General features: G+C 37.9%; 1 protein-coding gene across 4 annotated transcripts in view; it reads left to right on the forward strand.

The window, feature by feature from the left end:
- Ubr3 (ubiquitin protein ligase E3 component n-recognin 3) overlaps positions 1-21,967 on the forward strand; it is a 159,124-nt gene that overhangs the window by 117,302 nt on the left and 19,855 nt on the right. For 3 of the 4 annotated variants that reach the window (XM_059260641.1, XM_059260642.1, XM_059260644.1), the window contains 4 exons: positions 962-1,174; positions 3,282-3,418; positions 10,116-10,201; positions 13,423-13,528. In XM_059260641.1, coding sequence (XP_059116624.1) covers positions 962-1,174; positions 3,282-3,418; positions 10,116-10,201; positions 13,423-13,528 — 542 coding nt within the window. The remainder of the gene's footprint in view (positions 1-961; positions 1,175-3,281; positions 3,419-10,115; positions 10,202-13,422; positions 13,529-21,967) is intronic. The other variant, XM_059260643.1, reaches the window with a different exon arrangement.

Genomic DNA, 21,967 nt, shown 5'->3' on the forward strand with positions numbered 1-21,967 from the left:
GAGTCTCGGGCTCACAGTTGGAGAGTGTAGTCTAGCACGGCAGGGAAGGCATGTGCAGGAGCAGAAGGCACTGACCACACTGAGCCACAGTCAGGAAGCAGAGAGAGATGAACGCTGGTACGCTGCTTGTTTTCTCCTTTGTCTTCAGCACGGAACCCTAGTCTCTGGAGTGGTGCTGCTTCTGCTTAGTTGGGGCTCTCCATCTCAGTTGAATCACTGTCGACACTCCGTCAGAAGCATGCCTGGAGGTCTGTTTCCTAGGTGATTCTAGCTCTGTCAGGTCGACAGTCAAATTAACCATCATTGTACATGTGGTGGACAAGGAGTGCTAACTGTTTGAGGTATGCATGCGCAGGATCGTAGTGACATCTGCAGTGTACCAGAACATTTCATGAACTAAGATACTTTTGAGTCATTATATCTACATCTGTATATCTGAAGAACTAATTAGAAATCAGATTATAAATGGCTTTGTGTTTCATGTAAACCATTGAGACTTTATATAGCTTCCTCAAAGAAAAATATTAAAGGTTTGTATATAGAGAAAAAATGTAGCATTACTTAGGAAAGAGGATAGTGTCTTGTATGTGATTATGACATAATGCTGTATTATAAGAAGTGCTTCAAGCCAGGCAGTGGTGGCGCACGCCTTTAATCCCAGCACCCAGGAGGCAGAGGCAGGCGGATCTCTGAGAGTTTGAGGCCAGTTTGGTCTACAGAGTGAGTTCCAGGACAGCCAGAACTGTTAGATGGAAAAACCCTATTTCAATCCCCCCCCCCCCCCCCCAAATGCTTTGGTAACCTTTGACAACTAAACCGGAGATTTTATTGATTTGTGACATTTTAGAGATGCCCTTCTTTGTATGATATGTATGTTAGTTTACTGTAAAATCTGGTAGTGTAATTTTTGTTTACTGCAAATGTGTGCATCAGATATCTACATGTTTATTTCATCTTTCAGAATGACCAGGTTCTTCAGGGCTTCTCAGTGGACAAAGGAGAATTCACATGTCCCCTCTGTAGACAGTTTGCTAACAGTGTTCTTCCATGTTATCCTGGAAGCAATGTGGAAAATAACCTTTGGCAACGTCCTAGTAACAAAAGCACACAAGATCTCATAAAGGAAGTGGAGGAGCTGCAGGGACGGCCGGGAGCTTTCCCAGTAAGCATCAGTGTAAGGCAGAAATATCCTGGCTAACTTACTCAGTGTGCTTTTCAGCTCCTTCCCTCCTTCCCTCCCTCCCTCCTCCCCCCCCTCCTCCCTCTATCCCTATCTCTTCCCTGCTACCTACACTCCTTTCTTTTTCCCCTAAATTACTCTGGCCTTTATATATTTAGTAGATTTAGATTGATTTTTAGAGGTTTTTGATTTCTGCTTGTGCTTATTAAAAAACAGAATGAAAATAACAGAAGAAATGATCAGACACTATACCTTTCCTTACTCAACAATTATAGTTTAATGTATTAAGACTGTCTTCCAAATTGTGAACTTAATTAAGTTTTGTCATTACTGTGACAAAACACCATAGCCAAAAGCAACTTGGGGAGGAAAGGGTTTATTTGGCTTATACTTCCATATCCGTGTTCATCACTGAAGGAAGTCAGGACAGGAACTCAAACAGGGCATGAACCTAGAGGCAGGAGCTGATGCAGAGGCCATGGAGGGGAGCTGCTTACTGGCTTGCTCCACATGGCTTGCTCAGCCTGCTTTATTATAGAACCCAGGACCACTAGCTCAGGGATGGCCCCACACACAGTGTGCTGGGCCCTCCTCCATCTATAACTAATTAAGAAAAATGCCCTACAGCCTTTCCTGTTGCCTGATCTTAGGGAGACATTTTCTCAACTAAGACTTCTGTTCTGATGATTCTAGCTTGTATCAAGTTGACATAAAACTGGCCAGCACAAGCTTAAATGGCTTTTTAAAGATATTGAAATGTTTAAAAACAAAGCAAAACCAAAAGTATATATGTTACATTGCTTATTTATCAGTAGATACATTTGGAAAATGGCATCAATAGATAATTTTGCAATTGTGTGGACATCAGAGTGCATTTATACAAGTCAAATGGCTTTGATGTCTCTAGGTACTATAATTTTAAGGGACAACCATGGTATATGTGGCCCATTCTGTATGATTCTGTGATGTGCGACTCTCTGTCTCTATGTACAAATATAACACATAAGTGTTGAATACAATGTAATCATTTGAAAATATATTATTTAGTTATATTAAGATTAAGCTTGATAATCTGAGTTTAGTCCCTAAGGACCCACATGGTGGAAAGAGAGAATTGACTACCCCAATTTGTCCTCTGGCCTCTACCCATGTGCCATAGTATGCACAAGCCCACTCAGATGTACACATGTGTACACACACCAAATAAATGGATGTAATAAAAATTAAGAATGTATTTACACACATCTTTATTTAATCTGTGTGTATGTTAGAAAATACTATGTGACAATTCACTATAAATTAGTCTACTATAATGTGAATTTGGCATAAGTGAGTCTGTTTTTTAATCCTCACCAATGGAATTTATGTGATTTAAGTCCTTAAAATGATTTACCTATAATGTAGATTTCTGTTATGGTCTCTAAAGAAGGGACAGCTGTGCCTACTATGAAAGCCATGCCTGCCACCCTGTTTTTGTAGTGCTGGGAATTGAACTTAAGGCTGGCCTCTCATGTGCTAGGCAAGTGCTCTATCACTGAGCTATATATTCCCAGCCCCTCAACTAAGGACATTGAGCTTTTGGAACAAAAATTTGTGCATTAAACCACTCAGATTCATCTCTTGGCATTTACTTTCTCAAAGGAAGACTATCTTTAGAATTTAGGGTGTGTGTGTTTGTGTGTTTGTGTGTATGTGTGTGTGTGTGTGAGTGTGTGAATTTTATGTATTTAAAATTTGCTTGAAAACCAATCTTAAATAAAGTCAGGCTTTTTGTAAACCTGAAATGGTTCTGAAATATTTAGTGTTATGTACTCATTCCATGAAAATATAGTTTGTGTGGCTAATTCATAATAATTCATAATTAAGTTTATCATAATTGGGTATTTATCAACTTCATCCAGAATATGAATAAACAATTATAAGACAGATTCATTTTTGATTCATTTCCTTTGCACACTAAATTGTGCAAAGTTGTTCATTATTATATCTCCTTTGACTTATGTTAATTTCCTAGTGTGTTCATATGATAAATATTTTAGTTTTAAGCTATTATTAAAGAAAATGAATATAAACTTTACATGTATGTTCACTTTTTTTATAGTCAGAAACCAACTTAAGTAAAGAAATGGAATCTGTAATGAAAGATATAAAAAATACCACTCAGAAGAAATACAGAGACTATAGCAAGACCCCGGGCTCACCAGACAATGATTTTCTCTTTATGTACTCTGTTGCTAGGTAGGTATGTGTAATATATGTTAATATTTCTGTAATATTAGTTTTTTTTTATTGTTTAGTGAATCTTTGTTTTATCTGTTACTGTTTATATTTGTTTAAAAAGGGATATATATCTTTAATATTGGTTAAAAGTATAACTAGTTACTTGGGAGGCAGAGGCAGGCGGATCTCTGTGAGTTCGAGGCCAGCCTGGACTACAGAGGGAGTTCCAGGAAAGGCGCAAAACTACACAGAGAAACTCTGTCTCAAAAAACCAAAAAAAAAAAAAAAAAAAGTATAACTAGTTTTATAACTTCCCAGGAGGTTATTTCCTCAAGTTATTTTTAAATTACTTTGATGCACAGTTTGGATGCTATTGAACATTATAGAACTTATTTGGGACAGATAAGTCCCTCAAAGTATGACACATTATGTATGATAAAATCCTGGCAAGTACTGATGCCAACACCTAAACCATAATGTTATGTTCCTTCATTACAGAAAATACAGCTTCGAGAGTAGACTTAGTTCTTTGTTGGCTCTCATAGTAGTTAGGAAATAACAGCTGGTTTAGAAAACCAGAGAAAGAAGAGAAAGCAGGAAGGCGGCGGGTGCTCCAAGCTTGCTGGAAGGCAAGTGCTTCTCACCTTTGAATTAGGGAGCATTAGTTTAGTTGTTGAGTAGGTGGACCATCACCAGTAAACACACTGAAGCAGGAATTTTGGAAAACGTGTGAAAATGGAGAGCCACAAAAGAAGTAAATAGGGAGGAAGCAGGTCCATGTGGCTAGGCACTTGCAAACACAGTCTTCAACGTGATACTGTAGAGCCTTAGATGTCTTTGCAGTCATACTTCTTATTTTGTTCAAATAGTATTGTAGTCAGTAAGATTTAGAGATGGTGTGACTCAAAGCCATGCACCAGCTTACTGCAGTCAAGGCCTGGAAGTCACATCATTTGAGTCAAGATGCAGTGGTTTTGTTTTTCAATAGTCCTCTTTTCCTGTCTTGTGTTCAGCTTTCGTAGGTTGTGTTGTTTTTTAATCTCTTTGCCCCACGCCTATAGCACTGTAACAAAACAGTAAATGAAAGAGTATATGTAACCTTTAAAAACCCAGGAAAAATGGATCCAGACTTAGAAGAATTGCAGCAAACAAGTTAGAGCTCAAGATAAGGAACCTTACTCTTGAGTCTGAAAATATAAATGCTGACTCAGGTTGATATATAGAAGGATCTGCTGGATTAGAAAATGACTTCCTAGTCTGTGTTCCTAGGCTGTTTTTTTTTGTTGTTGTTGTTGTTTGTTTGTTTTTGTCATGATGGTGGTTAAGGTATATAATAATTATTTTGTTTCTTGGAGTTACTGATTATTACATACGTACAGCTAAATATACTTGTAAAAACTAAATTTGATATATTTAACTTTACTGAGGATCATGCTTATCTTCTGTATAAAATGTAATAATATTATAGAAATTCAGTTGAATGCAGATCAGCTATTCTACCTACATACACATATTCTCATTCTCTCTCTCTCTCTCTCTCTCTACTTGTGTATTATACCTTCACTTTCACTAGAGTTGGCATTATTGGAAAATCCTGAGATTCTGATATGGAATTTATCCAAATGATTGATTTTCTTTGTACACTAAATTGTGCAATGGACTGCAATTCCAAAAATGGAATTTTCCTATAGTATGGTAAATTGGATTAAAATTTAGATCCTTGTTTCTTGCCTTAAAATATAAGTATGAGAAAAGGCTGAATAACATGAAATGGACTCATCGTGGTTTTCTGTTTTATAGAGAAGCAAGGACAGGTATCAGATGCTAAAGGTATAGGTAGAGAGACAGGAAAATCATTCTGCCATCCCCATCCTTCTCTGAACCCTGATGATAAACTGAAAGAGTGAGACAGCGATGGTCTGGTGGTCAGCATCACCAGGGTGTTGCCGTCTCCCAGTGAGCCTGCGCGCTTGGTCATTGCAGTGGGACAAGCGAAGGCCGGGTGACTCGAGATTCAAACGGGTTGAACGGGAAAGGCTTTATGATATTCGGTAATGTCAAGATTTGATACTAGGTCTTTACCTAATCTAACATGCAACTTATTTCATTATTTTATTTAAATATTTAAATCCTGCTAAGTATTTTAGTGCCTGCCTTTTAGGAAAAAGTATTTCTGAATATTTATGAAATAAGTTGCAATAAACTTACTTTGAATTACTTATTTTTTGAATTAATTGTAATTCTCAGAACTTGAAGATATATTTGGCATTTTAATAAGACACAATTCTAGCTTCTGAGTTGAATTTCTAGCTGTGTAAGTAATTTTATCTGTTCTTTAGGTAGCATAACAGTTCTGCTATTTGGGAAGAGAGTATCCCTTAGGATAGCTGTAGAACTCAATCTTCTGAAGTAGAGGGCACATATCTTTGTTTTTAATTTGATTTGTATAAGGACCCTTTGGAAGATTTTTTTTTTTTCGGAGGGAACAGAGGAGAAATTATTGGAATGTGTTTTTGAAAATTAATTCTCAAATTAACCGTACCTGCTTTATTCAAATTTCAATTTGTTTCTGAAATTTTCATTCTATTGAAAATATTAGTCATAAAATTAGATTATGGAATGATTATAATGGGTAAGAAGGTATCTTTCAATAATAACTCATTATTTCATTACTGAAACTAAGAAAGACATGATTTTTAGTAATTGATTTTCCCCCAAAGGACTTTTGTATCTAAGTCACAAATAGTTAGAGGTATTGGTCTATGGCTCTTAGTGTCTATATTGTGAGAAAAATGGAAATGGTAGAAAGAAGAAATAGGATCATTTGAGTTGAAGATGAACAGATATCTTTCAATCATGAGTGGATTGGTAGTTAGTAGAGTGAATATATCTATCTTCATATACTGTATTATAAGTCTAGATCTTCAAAAGTAATTATACTGAAAATAAGAGGAATACTTTCTAAAATGCCAAGTGATAGGCCTTTTGTTTTTCTAAGTAGAATCTGACTATGGTGCTTAAGCAATCCATCTGAGTTTCTTGAGTAGCTGACACTTTGGGCATAAACCAATACCCTGTGTCAAACTGAACCCTTTGAGTTTTTTGTTTTTAAGTCTCTTCTTAGGGTAATTCCCCCTTGTAAACACTCTGCCCTCCTTTAGTTGTTGTTGCACTGAGGAGTCGTAAGGGTCAGCAAAAGGAGATCAACTACAAATCAAAAAATAGAAGGTGATTTTGTGTGTGTGTGTGTGTGTGTGTGTGTGTGTGTGTGTCCGGCCTGCAGTTGATGTGGAGTTTCTTCAATCATTCTTCCCTTTTGAGGCCAGTCTGTTTCTGTTTAGGCACTTGGCTAGCAGCTTGCACCTGGGATCCTCTCTCTTCCCTCCTAAATACTGGGCTTTCAGGTAGTCTGCTAAACCTGTCTGCCTTGATGCATGTACAGGAGAACTTAACTCTAGTCCTCGTGCGTACAAGGCAAGCCCGTTACCCACTGACCATCTCACCACTCTTACAATGGCTTTTATTGTTTTAACAAAGCATGTTGATAAGTATCATTGGGGATTTAGACACTAAGACATGGTCCCTGTTCTTCAGGAATTTACAGTTTAGTTGGAGAGCCAAAACTAAGAAACACTGTATATAAAGCAGAATAAAATAGGTTCTTAAAAAAATGTTATATAGGCAGAATGCTATAGAACTTCAAAAGGGAATGTCTTAGTTAGGGTTTCTATTGATGCAACGAAACACCATAACCAAAAAGCAAGTTGAGGAGGAAAGGGGTTATTCAGCTTACCCTTCCACATTGCTGTTCATCACCAAAGGAAGTCAGGACAGGAACTCAAATAGGGCAGGAACCTGGAGGCAGGAACTGATGCAGAGGCCATGGAGGGGAGCTGCTTACTGGTTTGCTTCCTGTGGCTTGCTGAGCCTGCTTTCCTATGGAACCCAGGACCACAAGTACAAGGATGGCCCCACCCACAATGGGGTGGGTCCTCCCCCATCAATCACTAATTAAGAAAGTGCCCTACAGATGGAAGCATTTTCTCAGTTTGTGTTCCCTCCTTTCAGATAATTCTAGTTTGTATGACAAGTTGACATTAAGACTAGCCAGTACAGGTAATATAAACAAATTGAAACAAAGTATATGAAATATTTATTTCCTGTCTCAAAAAAGGCTTCCTAGAAGATCTGCAGCTTCAATGTAGGCCATGCTGTGGATGAAAGTATGCCTCCCAACCTCCCAATCCTGGAGAGAAACTGAGTAACCTGCTCAGACAATAAAGTGGCAGGTTCAAAGCCTTTGATATGTTGTTTTTTAAAACCTTTGCCCTGTCTATTATCTCAGTTTGGTTTGATTTTGTGTGTGTGTGTGTGTGTGTGTGTGTGTGTGTGTGTGTGCCTCGCACATGTGCACACTTGTGTGTATAGTTGTTTTTCAGATTATTGCTCCAGAAATAGCAGTAAGAAGGGGAACATAACAGGAGCACAAACTTTGGTCATGGAAAAGAAGCTGATGTGCAGTTCAAGGACTTTGTAATCATAGTGTATGGAAGTGGCCAGTGACCGCTTTCAGCAGTCTTGTCGGTCTGTGAAATGTAGAGGTTTTCTTTGCTGCCAAATTTACTTGGGTGTATTTGTGGTAGAACGTGCAGAAGATAGAATCTACTTTTCTCCAAGAATAAAAAGCATAGAAAATTCATTCCCAAATTACCTTTATTTTTGTACTATCCATTCAGGAAAGAAAAGCAGATTGCTGTGATTTTCAACAGTGAGCTGTAGTAGACAGAGGGTACATGGCCACCTGGATGGCTTACTCTAGTGAGTCTTAAAAGACCAGATTGGGTATAAAGGAAGCAAGGAAATGTTGATGGTTAGGGTTTGTGACATTGATTTTTTTTTAAATTCTGGATATTATATATTAACCCTTTGTATAGATAGTTTTAAAAAATGAAATAGAAATGTTGTATAGGAAATCTTCCAGTCATATTTTAAAATAATGTCAGACTTAATAGGTTTATTTCCTTTAGAATAAAATTCATAATAACTTATTTGTTATCCTTTAAAGTATATTTGGTGATCCAATAAACAGAATTGTTTTTATAACTTAGTGACCATTTTTGCAAATAGTGAGATGAAAGTTGACATTCGTTTGTAAGATTTGTTCGTGTGTTTGGTTGGTGCTTTAAAAAGTACTATCTAGGAAATCATAGTTTTTATAAGAGAATATAGCCATTAATTTTTTTCTACAGATTAGGCAACAGAAGATTTGTGAAAACAAAATGTATTGATCTCATTTATATTCCCTTGATGAAGGAACACATGCTGGTCTCCGCGCTCGCTTTCTGTCCACTAATCCTTGATGAAGGAACACATGCTGGTCTCCGCGCTCGCTTTCTGTCCACTAATATGAAAATCCTTGTCCCTGCTTCCTTGCTGGTAGGTTTTTAGAAGTTCAGTGAGCATTGCAAATCGCCTGAAGGGTGGAAAATTCCCTTGTCACACAGATGCCCTTATCAGCAGCAACCAGATGGAGCTCTGAGCAGGACCATTATCAGTGTTAAAGTGCACCTTCCCCACCCTGAGAAGATTAACCGTTCTTTAGAATGGGTGGCAAAATGTACTGACTCCAGAATAGGAATATTTCAAAAATTTGTATTCATAAGTTATATGTGAAAATATCATTTCACAATATAGCCAAAAACCAGTTTATATGTTTTGTTTTAAATAAAATAGGATATAGTCTTTCTTAAGTTCAACAGCAGAGAGTAAGCTTGAAGCCTCCACCTCTCTTTAAGGCAGGGTGGAGGTGGGAGATAGGTGGATGGTGTCCTCATTAGCATACTTTGGATACAAACTAGTTAATTCAATTTTGTTGAAAATAGGTATTTTAAGGTGATAAGTACTATTGAAATACACACAATTGAAATAAGCACAATTGAAGTTGTAACTCAAAATTTAAATTTTTATTTTGGTAAAATCTTTCTACTATTACTCTTTGAGTAAATATTTCAGTTCTACATAGGTTTTGCTTTTTGAAATATCAGTTTTACTAATAGTTGCTATTTTTGTAAGCTAGTAAATGCTAAATACCTTGTAATTTCAGATGTTTTGTGAGCAATACTGATTCTTTACCACTCTCAATAGCTGCATAATGCATTTAATAAAACTGTAATTAGAAATCCATAAAAGAAACCCACGATTAATTATGTGTTGATCATAGTCACTTCAGTGTTGGTTTTGTTCCATGATACTGATTTCCAGATACCATATAATCTCCAATGAATGAGAAACCATTTCTTTGATAGAAAAATCGGTATGTCCTTTTAATGACAGTAATTATCTACCTGGTGGCTGGCAGTTAATGTACATATTTTTTCATGTAACTTATAGATAGGCTTATGAAGTGCATTGCAGGATTTTGGTTGTTAAGGCCTAGTTTGTAGTATTTTGCCAAGGGCTAAGACTTTGCAACAATTACATAGTTGTATGTGTAATGTTTTTTTTGCAGGTATAAATTTAAACACCTAAGCAAAGATGGATGAATTGCTACTTTTAATTTCTAAATGTAAGAAAAAGTCATTACTGCATAAGCTGTGATTTTGCAAGTAATAAAGTTGAAGGAATTTTATTGTTTAGCTTGATTGAGGTATGTCAGTAAAGCAGAAGGAATCTCCCTAGCCTGTGACTGAGGTGGATTTTAATGCTTTGCTTACAGAACCAATTTGGAACTGGAATTGATTCATCGAGGAGGCAGCCTGTGCTCAGGCGGGGCAAGCACAGCTGGTAAAAGATCTTGTTTGAGTAAGTACTGGGCAGGGTGACATTGTAGAAGATTTCTGTTTAGGTCAGGTGTGAGTAAGTATTGGGCAGGGTTACATTGTAGAAGATTTCTGTTTAGGTCAGTTTTGAATTCCTATATAGGCCAACAGAGTCTGTTCAGATAAGTTCAGTTTTCAAATGTTTGGAAGGCTGCTATCTTTAGAAGAACAATAGAGATTAGCCTTTCCTATATTATCATAGGTCAGCAATATAAATGTCTAATTGGTCAGATTTATATTAGTTCAAACTTTTAAAATGTATTATTCTCACAAATAAAAAAATTTAAGTTTTTGAAAGAAATTTTACATTGAGTTGATTAAAATACAGTTTTATAAAGATAATTATGTTTATAGATTCCTATTGTCGCTGATAATTAATGAAGATAATGTTTTGTTTTATATTAACTAACGTATTAAAATAATGTTTTATTTTATTTATTGAAAATAAAATACTTATTTCCTTTATGTATATGCTTTATACTATAGACATACTTCTTCAACACCATTTGTAAAGATATACTTAAGAGAAGTGTAATTTGCAACCTAGACTAGGTTTTTCATGAACATGACTTTTCATGACTGTTACTCATTGATTAGAGAATTGATGTGAATACTAGGAGTAATATTACTTAATGTCACAATATTCATTATTGGCCCCAAATTGCTAGAGTTGAAATGTTACCTAAGGTACTAGCATAGGAAATAAAACTTGTTTAAAATACATAGTAAATTGAAAAATTAATTTATTTTGTTAAGTACTAAAATAATATTTAATAGCAATACATACCAGCTTTTAAACATAATATATGTATATAGTATTTTGAAAAGCTATCTATTAGGATGGATTTAAAAGCAGAGTACCTTAACTTTTGTCCCATAAAAATATAAACATGAAATTTTGACAAAGTTATTTAACGATATTTAATGTTTATAATAGATTTGGGTATTTTATTTTAGATTATCACTTGATTTCTAGAATCAAAGATTTGGGAAGTTTTTTTTTATTAATTGTTTAATGACCTCTAATGTATGCAGTTAAAACCTCTGTGCGTGCTGTGCTGTTGTAATATGTTTTAAATGGGCAGTTGTTGAGATGAAGAAAGTATAGTTTATAATATGTTTGAGTTAGTACTATATAGTACAGTTACATACGTTAATAGTTTGGCACTATTCTAGAAACTGTTGTTCTAGAAGGTTTTCAGGAAAGGGATTTCAGGGTTTTTGCACATTTTTCTTCTGAGACATTTACATTTACTCAGAGGCTTAGAATTGGTGAATTTATCCATAATTTTGACAAGAGTGAATAAAACTCTAGTGGGATATTTCCAAGTTCTTCTTTGGCTTCCAGTTGTTATCTCTGTTTCTTACCACTTTTCTGGTCGCTTCCCCCTTGATCCTGAAGAGTGTGTCTGCAGATGTTCAAACAGCTCCTCATGTAGTGTTGCTCCTGATTCCTAAGTCAGACCTCTAGGCCTCCTTATCCACCAGGGACGCCAGACACTTAGGACACTATCTCCAGCAGATGAGACTAGTTCCTGATCATTGACTGGAAGACATGTTGTTGCCTGTGACTGTTGTTCAGAAATTTGAAGGGTGGGGATCATTTCTGTGTGGTGGAACCACATTTTAGTGGATATGGCATCTCAACAGTGAGGGAGCTTCTGTTGTAAATTAGACAAAGAAGAACTTTGTATCAATATGCCTTCAATAGATGTAGGACCAAGCAAATGTAAAAATAGTGCATAACTTTTTATTAAGAGAAAGTTGTTACTAATGTTTATTCTGCTCACTCTTTATTAAAATGATTTGAAAGTAGATAGGAAACTTCATATATTCTGGCGACATTATAGGCTTTTAGGTTTTTCCTTGTTAGAAGTAGAAATTGTTGAAGTAGTTATTAGTAATGGAGCATCACGTGAGAGACAGTTCTCTCTCAGCAGGGAAATGAACACTCTTCTGTACCTGGAGCTGAGACTTTCTGCTTATTACTGTAGTTGAGAAGCCACAGTTTGCATCTCAGGTGGATTCCATGACTTCAGAGAGGTTAAAAACCAGACAGTAGGAATATAGATAGCTCAAGTGGTAGAGCGGTTGCCTGGCATATTCAAGACCCTGTACCACACCAGCACCATAAACAAGAATGGAGCACAAAATTAGCCTAAACTTTAGTCAAAAAGGTAACCGCTTGTTCTGGCACTTTCATTTGGGAAAGTTCTAATAATTTAGATATAATTTATGATCTACAATATAACTTCCATCTGTGTATGCTGTTTCTAACAAGCAACTTAAAATGTATAGACAACTTAAAATAGTTTAGTTGCTCAAAGAATAAAGACCTGGGGGCGGGGAGATTTGCTAAAGAAGAACTTCACTGATATCTGAACTGCTAAGGATGTTGTTGTCTATAATACCCAGGCCGGGAGTTGAAGGGAGCAGAGTTCAGTTAGGAAACGACTGCAATACTGAGAAGTACAAATGGGCACAACTGTGGCATGAGATGGAGACCACTTCTGAGAGAAGGTTGAGCAGAAGGACGACGATCTCGATTCTATTAGAAATCATTTGGAGTTACGTTTAGAGCGCTGCAGAAGGGGATGAAGTAGTGGCTGTAATGTGATGGCTGTGATGGCTGATCTTGGCTGTACTGGTTGGTTTTTGTCAACCTGACATAAACCTAGACACCTGGGAAGAGGGGATCTTAGTGAGAAATTTCCTTTGTAAGCTTTGCCAGTAGTTAATTCTGTAGGGCATTTTCTTGATTAATGATTGATGTCGCGGGCCCAGCTCATTGGAGGCAATGCCATTCCTGGGGAGGTGGTCCTAGATGCTATATGAAAACAGACCAAGCAAACCACAGAGAACAAGCCAGTAAGCAGTATTCTTCTATGGCTTCTGCTTCAGTTCCTGCTTCCAGGTTCATGCCTTGACTTTTCTCATTGATGGAGTGTTACCTGAGAGTTGTAAGTGGACATAAACTCTTTCTTTCTCAAGGTGCTTTGGTAATGGTCTTTTGTTACAGCAATGAACACCTAAGCAAATACAGGGTGAACTTGATTAATTATAATGACTAATCAAAATAAAAGGATCATGTTTCCTTATTAAAAGTAACTAGAAGAAAAGTTACTGCAACTTTTGAGAACATTTTCTTCTGGAACAATTGTATCAACTTTCTCATTAGTTTTTTTTTCCCCCCAATTTATTCAGATCAGCTGTTCCACATATTAGCCTTGCACATGCGGCTTTATACCATTGATTCTGAGTATAATCCCTGGAAAAAACTCACCCAGTTAGTAGAAGATATGAATTCACAGTAAGTATTATTGAAAGATTAAAATCAGCTAAAATCCTTCTTAGAAAAATAGTTGTTAAATTTAAAAATGGTATTAAATTTCTATATGAATATATTTTCTTATGAAACATTAAGTGTATAATAAAAATTTAAAACAACTCACCATTATACTTTCTGTAAAAATTGCACAAAAGTTCCTACCAAGTGAGACAATCTTTAGAAGAATTCTGTTGGCTTTTATGCAAGTGAAACATTCAACGAGAGGTACAGAAAGATTGATTGCTGTTTATGTTAAAGTTGATCAGTGCGTTCATTCAGCCTTTCACTCTTCTCTGTAAAGTTTCACATTAGTCTTCATCTGATGGTTTAACTGCCCCTCTGCCGGATTGTTTCGATAAAGACCTTTCTTTCTTGTGTGGACTGTTTGTTGGCTCTGAAGTGCAGTTTGACAGGGTGAATGCTTGATTCTTTCCCAGTTTATCAACTTTGAAAGTTAGGAGTTGGTGCTCTGGCAGCTCTCTTTGATAAAGACTAGGAAGTTGCACTTGCTTGTTATTTTATATTAGGATATTTGTATACATTTCATGTGTTTCATTTCAGTCATTATTTTCAGAGCACAGTGTTCCTTTTAGCGAAGAGAGACTCCTTCTAGGTTGACTTTGCACTTTTGACATATTTTCAGTAGTCTTTTACAGTATCTTTTGTTTTCTGGTAGTGTTCATTTTGAACACTTTATACCTGGAACCTGCCATTTCTCTGTGTAATTCTCTTTAATGATATTTAGAAAACATGGTCTGGGTCCTTAGGAGCCTAGCACAGCTACTGGGATATTGTTTACAGGCCATTTCTGCCCTCTTGCCTCCCTAGCAGCTTGTCTGTCTGTCCACCCATCCACCTTTTTTTCCTTCCTCCCTCTCTAAGATTTATTTTGTATATGTATGTGGGTTTGAGTGAGTGTAGGCTGCGTTTGTGGATGCCATAGCGGTCAGAAGAGGGTGTTGGGTTCCTGTAGCTGGGAGTTACGGGAGGGTAGTGAGCGCCTGATGTGGGTCCTGGGAACCAAACCTGGGTCCTCTGGAAGAGCAGCTGGTACTCTTAACCATTGAGCCATCTCTCCAGCCCTGTCTTTTTTTAAGGATAAAAAGTTCTTGAGTTCTCACTGGTATTTCTAATTCAGGCATATTGTAATATTGCAAAATTTTTAAGTCATAACATTTTGTCATTTTTATCTTTTTTGTTTGGGAAAAACCTTTATTCTTGATACTAATGTTACTGCTCATTTGCATAACTGCAATTGTTGATTTTAAATATCACTGTTACTGCTAGCCAGGTGAATTAGTTACTTTCTTCACTGCTATGACAGAATACAGACAAAAGGAAGAAAGGGTTTATTTCAGCTCTTAGTTTACAGGCACAGCCCGGCGTGCCAGGCAGGGGTGGGAGGGAGCTTCAGCGCAGTCAGCAATCCGCCTGTTGGTGATCTACTTTCCCTTTTACGTCCAGGACCATGAATGGGGCCATGCACATTTAAGGTGGGTCTTTCCACCTCATTTAACCCAAACTAGAAATGTCCTTACAGACACATCTAGAGGTTGGTTTCCTTAGTGATCTGGGTCCTGTCAAGTGGACAGTCAGTGTAAACTACTACCAGACACCCCTTTGTTCTTAGAATGTGTGTCATTAGGAGTGTATAGTAAAAAAGTAGTTAAAAAACATACTTCATAACAGTCTTACTTCACTATGCCATCAGCTGGATGGATAGTTCAATTCATCTTTTTTCTTAATATCTAAAGACATTTTCTAGCCAGGCGGTGTTGACACACACCTTCAATCTCAGCACTTAGGAGGCAGAACCAGGCAGATCTCTGAGTTTGAGGATAGCCAGGGCTACACAGAGAAACCCTGTCTGGAAAAGCCAGTAAATAAACAAACAAACAAATAAATAATCCCCCCCCCCCAAGTAAAACCTCAATAATAAAGAAAACTTAGCTCTGTCTTCTGCATCCATCCACATGAACTACTTGTTGTGAGGCCTCTTGTCTGTTAACCGCTTCTAATTTCCTGTCATGCTTATGTAGTATGGATGCTAGGCCTTTGTGTTGCGAGTAGAAAATATATGTTACTAGATTCTCAGATGTCTTTTTACCTGGCTTATTTTTTGTTAAAGTTTTAAAATTAGCCTTATTAATTTTTCATTTTGAGTCAGCAGGTTTTCTCCCATTGTTATAACACAATTTACCCATGCTTTCTTCTAGTATTTACATGGTTTTAATTTTTACGTTAAGGGTTTCAATCTGTTTGGAATTTATTCTAGTATATGGTATAGGTATTTCACAGAATTTTATATTATTTTTTATACTGCTGTAAAATATCATTTACTTTTACATAGTAACAAATTATAATGGACTTAAAATTTAAAAAGGAAGAAGGGGTTTATTGTTTATTGTCACAGAGTCCAGAGAGAACAACCAGGAGAAAAGATGGAGACTGTGCTTCCCTCTGTGTAACGAAGGTTGAGGGGGACGAGAAAACTAGAAGACTAATGTTTTCTCGTGGAAAAAAAGGAAGTAAACCAGACTCCACATGTCTCTCTAGATAGTGAGTTTATGGCAAACGAGCTTACGGAGCAGCCCGGAGCATATTCTTTCTGATACTGTCCTGAGTTAATTGGATAGTAAAACCAATATTGACTACTACCTCATACAAATTCTGTTCAGATTTACCAGTTGCTTTGATAATGCATGTAGCAAAAGAAAATTACAGATTCCAAGATCGTGCTAGCATCTGATTTCATCTCTTTAATTTTTTGTAATTTGACATTGATTCTGAATGTTTCTTTTTATTTAATGACATTGACCTGTCTCTTTAAAAAAGAGCTAAGGCTAGTTATTTTATAGGTTGTTTTTTTTTTTTTTTTTTTTTTTTTGGTTTTTCGAGACAGGGTTTCTCTGTGTAGCTTTGCGCCTTTCCTGGAACTCACTTGGTAGTCCAGGCTGGCCTCGAACTCACAGAGATCCGCCTGGCTCTGCCTCCCGAGTGCTGGGATTAAAGGCGTGCGCCACCACCGCCTGGCTATATAGGTTGTTTTTTAAATTTGTTTTTGTCCAATATCTCCCAGTGATCAGATTCAGATTATAAACTTTTTGTAAAATCACCACACTGATGTGTTCTTCTTAGTGTGTAATATCAGGAGGCATGATTTGGTTTGTCCTGTGACTTCATTTAGCTATGAGAGTAATTGCCAAGCTTCTCCCCTTTGGAGTTAGTTTATTTGTATCTACAAAGTATCATGTAGTAAAATGCTTTGAGGCAAGATATCTGTGTGTGCCGGGCGGTGGTGGCGCACGCCTTTAATCCCAGCACTCCGGAGGCAGAGCCAGGCGGATCTCTGTGAGTTCGAGGCCAGCCTGGTCTCCAAAGCGAGTTCCAGGAAAGGCGCAAAGCTACACAGAGAAACCCTGTCTTGAAAAACCAAAAAAAAAAAAAAAAAAAAAAAAAAGATATCTGTGTGTGTGTGTGAGAGAGGAGAGAGAGAGAGAGAGAGAGAGAGAGAGAGAGAGAGAGAGAGAGAAACTTTGTGTATGTTTGTATTTAGACAAACTTAGCAAGCTATGAGTATCTTGCACATTATAGTAAGAAAATCAGGCTTCCTGCCGTTTAGTTGTACTTTCCTTCCTTTAGCTAGACTTGGAAACTCAAGGACAAATGCGCAGTAAATACAAATGAAATCTGAGAATGCTTTGGCTTCCTAAGCCTAAAGGATGCTCAGCCAACAAAACTTGTCTAGGTCTAACGTTGGTGTGCTAGAAGGTTAAAGACGTAAGTAGGGCTTTTCTGTCCGTAATAATGCTGGGCTGTGCTCCTTTTCAAGCCCCAGAATTTAGGGAGCCTTAGGATAGTAGCAGTGCTGCAAACAGTTACTCAATACTTACTTTACAGCAGGCACTTTGCTTAATCCTCACTATTGACTCTCCCAACTTTGGCACTTTGTAAGAACTTTGAGGCTTAGAAAAGTTAGTCCTAGTTAGGGGCACACTGCCCGTAAGAGCAGAGCTAGGACTTGGCTTTAGTTACTCCATGACTCCCTTTCTGTACTAGGACATTTGGGTATCTTCAGGAAAGTCTGATTGACACACCCCATCCCCATATTTACTCTCATTTTTATGGTTCACTAGATCATTAAATTGTAACAAAAAGTTTGTTGTATAGTACATCATCTATATTTTGTATATTTTTTATTTTTAAAATTGAAATATATTTATTTTTCTCACCATAATCTTTCTAACATAAACTTCTCTGTCTAATTTGGTAGATTTTTAAATATATAATTTTATTTTATACTTCTAATAGAAATTATTTCCTTTTTGTTTATAATCACTGACTTTTTTTAAATGGGAAAATTATTTCTGTTAACAGTATTTTATGTATTTTCTGTTATCATTCATAGAAGTCATGGTGTTATTTGCGTGTGTGCGTGTGTGTGTGTGTGTGTGTGTGTGTGTGTGTGTGTGTGTGTGTAGCATGTGTGTGCAGATATATGTGCATGCCTATGGAGACCAGAGAACAAACTCAGGTATTATTCCTCAGGTACCTTCCTGTAGGATTTGTTTTGTTTCAGACAAGGTCTCTCCCTGGCCTGGGGCTTGCGGTTGGCTGGTTAGCCCGGGGACCTGTCTTTTGTGCCTTCCCAGGGCTGGAATTATGAGAGCGTATACCACTACACTTGTGTTCTTTCCATGGGCCTCCCCCACCAGGCTCTCCTTTAGAGGTTAGGTTTAAATGACTACCTAAAAATGCTGAGATAAAAGCCTTTTTTGTTGTTTGAGAATTTCATAGAGTATGACATTTTTGATCAAATGAATCCCTCTTTCTCTCTCATTCCAATTTCTCCCCTAGACTCACTGTGACTTTTTTTTCCTCCCAGCTTCATGCAGTCCCCCTCCCTTAGTGACGCCTGTATGTGCATGTATATAAGACCATCTGCTGGCCATGGTGTAGCTTCTCAAGGGCTGCATCTCTGAAGAGAACTGATTCTCCCTGCCCCAGTAGCCATCAGTTAACCAATAACTCCTCAGCTAGGGGTGGGACTTGATGAACTCCTCTCTCCACTTTGGGGTTGATTATGGTTGGCTTGATCTTCGGGTCTTGTGCACAGAGTTACAGCCACTGAGTTTCTGGTCAGTGGTGCTGTCTTGACATCCACTGCCTCTGTGATGCCCACTACCTCTTTCTTTCTCTTACGTTCTCTCTGCCCCTCTTCCATGATGATCCCTGAGCCTTAGAGAGAGGGAATGTGGTACAATTTAGAGGTAGGCACACCAGTCATTTGTTCTCTGCACCTTGATAAGGTGCTGTGTCTGTATCAGTCACCATCACCTGTAAAAAGAAGCTTCTCTGGTGAGGGAACCAAACCTGGATCCTCTGCAAGAGCAGTAGGAGCTCTCTACTGAACCATCTTTCCAGTCATATATATATATATGAGCTGAGGATTGAACCCAGGGCCTTGTGCTTGCTAGGCAAGCGCTCTACCACTGAGCTAAATCCCCAACCCCTCCTTCTTTTATATTTTGAAAGGATAATATAAGTGCAGTGTAGCCAAGGCTGTCCTTGAACTAATGGATCTCCTGTGGTAGCCACTGAGTACTAGGATTATAAGGCGTGTACTATTTTGCCTGGCTATATGGTCTTTGTGAATTGTGTATTCAGGATCCCTGTTCTTTTTTCCTGTTGGTGTCTTGTTTTTTTATTGTTTGGTTGGTTTTTTGAGACAGGGTTTCTCTGTATAACAACCCTGATTGTCCTGGAACTTATTCTGTAGACCAGGCTGGCCTCAAACTCAGAGATCCACCTGCCACTGTCTCCTGAGTGCTGGGATTAAAGGTGTGAACCACCATCACCACCACCACCCAGCTAACATCTTTTTGTTTTGTTTGTTTTGCTTTTCTTTTTTTTTTATTTAAAATTTTTAAATTCATTTTACATAACCAACCACAGATCCCCCTCTTATCCCTTCTGCTCCCTTCACCCCCACCTAATAACCCCACCCCCACTCCACATCCCCTCCCCTAAAAGGGTAAGTTCTCCTTACAGGACAGCAAAGCCTGATACATTCAGTTGAGGCAGGACCAAGTCCCTCCCCACCTCAAGGGTGAGCAAGGTGTCCGACCATAGGTAATGGGATCCAGAAAGCCAGCTCATGCACCAGGGATAGATTCTGATCCCACTGCCAGGGGCACCTCAAACAGACCCAGCTGCACAACTGTCTCCTGTATGCAAAGGGTCTAGTCCAGTCCCATGCAGGTTCCACAGCTGCTGGTCTAAAGTTCGTGAGTTCCTATGAGCTTGGTTCAATTTTCTCTGTAGATTTCTTCATTATGATCTTGACAACTCCCGCCCCCTTGCTCATATAATTCCTCTTCCCTCTCTTTGACTGGACTCCTGGAGCTCAGCCTGGTGCTTGGTTGTGGATCTCTGCGTCTGCTTCCATCAGTTACTGGATGAAGGCTCTATGATGACAGTTAGGGTATTCACCAATCTGATTACCAGGGTAGGCCAGTTCAGGCACCCTCTCCACTATTGCTAGTAGTCTAATCTGGAGTCATCTGTGGTGGTATTGTGTCCTCCAAAATATTGTGCACCCTAATAAACTTATCTGGGGTCAGAGACAGAACAGCCACTAGATACAAAGGCTAGAAAATGATGACACTCACACCTTTAATCCTAGCATTCCAGAGGCAGAAATCCCTCTGGATCTCTGTGAGTTCATGGCCACACTGGAAACAGCCTTTAATCCCAGAAAGTGAGCCTTTAATCCCAGGGAGAGAGGCAGAAAGCAGAAAGATATATAAGGTGTGAGGACCAGAAACTAGAAGCTTTTAGCTGGTTAAGCTTTCAGGCTTTGGAGCAGCAGTTCAGCTGAGGTTCATTCTGGATTAGGACTCAGAGGCTTCCAGTCTGAGGAAACAGGATCAGCTGAGGAACTGGCGAGGTGAGGTGGCTGTGGCCTATTCTGTCTCCCTGATCGTCCAGTGTTGACCCCAATACCTGGCTCAGGTTTGATTTTATTAATAAGAACTTTTAAGATTCGTGCTACAGTCATCCTTGTGGATTTCTGGGAATTTCCCTAGCAACAGGTTTCTCCCTTACCCCATAATATCTCCCTCTATCAAGATATCTCCTTCATTGCTTTCCCACTCCATCCCTCCCCGGCTCGACTATCCCTTTCCCTCATGTTCTCATTCCCCATCCCCTACCCTCTATCACCCCCCCCCCCCATCCCCAGTTTACTCATGAAGAGCTCTGTTTCCCCTACCCAAGGTGGTCCGTACGTCCCTCTTAGGGTCCTCCTTGTTTCCTAGCTTCTCTGGAACTGTGGGTTGTAGTCTGATTATCCTTTGCTTTACATCTAGTATCCACTTATTTTTTAAAGTATCTGAATAATTATGGTTTAACATATTGAATTTTATTTTGTCACAGTTGGGCTGAAATGTACATGTCAGGGTCTGGTTTATGTTGTTTTTTTCTTCATAGTTATTGAAAAATTTCCCAAAAGTATATTTACCTTTTGACTTTATAATTACTTTGCTCAGCATTTAGAAAATTGAAATTTTTATGGTACAAATTAATGGTCTTTATCTTTTTTTTTTTAATGCTTTTATCCTTTTAAATCCGCATTCCATCCAAGATCTGTTGATTACTTTCATAACCAGTGGTCTGTTCCCAGTCTTACGATTTATTGTATTTATCTATATTTTTTTCTTAGAGTCTTCTCATGGGATTATATATAATGTTTAATATATTATATAAATATATGTACATATAGCTTGGAATTAATTTTTATCTGCACTATCAGGAAAGATAAAAATAATTGCAGGTAGTTGTATTCAAGTATGTCTAAAGTAAGGGTCAATGAGATGAGGACTTAGAATGTCCACTCAACTTTATAATTAAGAGATCATTATTCATCATATGGAAAATTATTTCCATGAGAGATTTGGTAATGAAATGGTGCTCTCCCTCCTTCCTTCCCCAGTTTGAGTTTTATGAAGTTAGGGTCAAGGAGCATAGAAAACTGGGGAGACAAGATAATAGGAGCCATGGTCTTAGAGAGGAAGACAGGTATGGTATATGAAGAGATATTTGTAGGGAATAGAGAAATTCAAAGAGCTGTCTTTCATAGAATTCATAGGAGCATGAACTGACTTATCCAGCTGTTTGTCCAGTGCCTGGCACATAGTAGGAACCAGCACTTACTGAGTACTTTGCTGAGTAACAGAGCCTAATCACAAGCTTAAGCAACATTGTTCAAGCCTAGACAGAAGTATAGCTTCAGAATTTAGTCAGTTTTGGAAGTTTGAGCTTTACTGTTTTATTAAAATTTAAGCCTATAATAAAAATAATTAATTGTAGTATTAAGGCTATACTCACTGATAGAGTGTTTCTTAGATCTGTATGAGCACT

This window comes from Peromyscus eremicus, chromosome 4, assembly GCF_949786415.1.
Source record: "Peromyscus eremicus chromosome 4, PerEre_H2_v1, whole genome shotgun sequence".
Taxonomy (NCBI): domain Eukaryota; kingdom Metazoa; phylum Chordata; class Mammalia; order Rodentia; family Cricetidae; genus Peromyscus; species Peromyscus eremicus.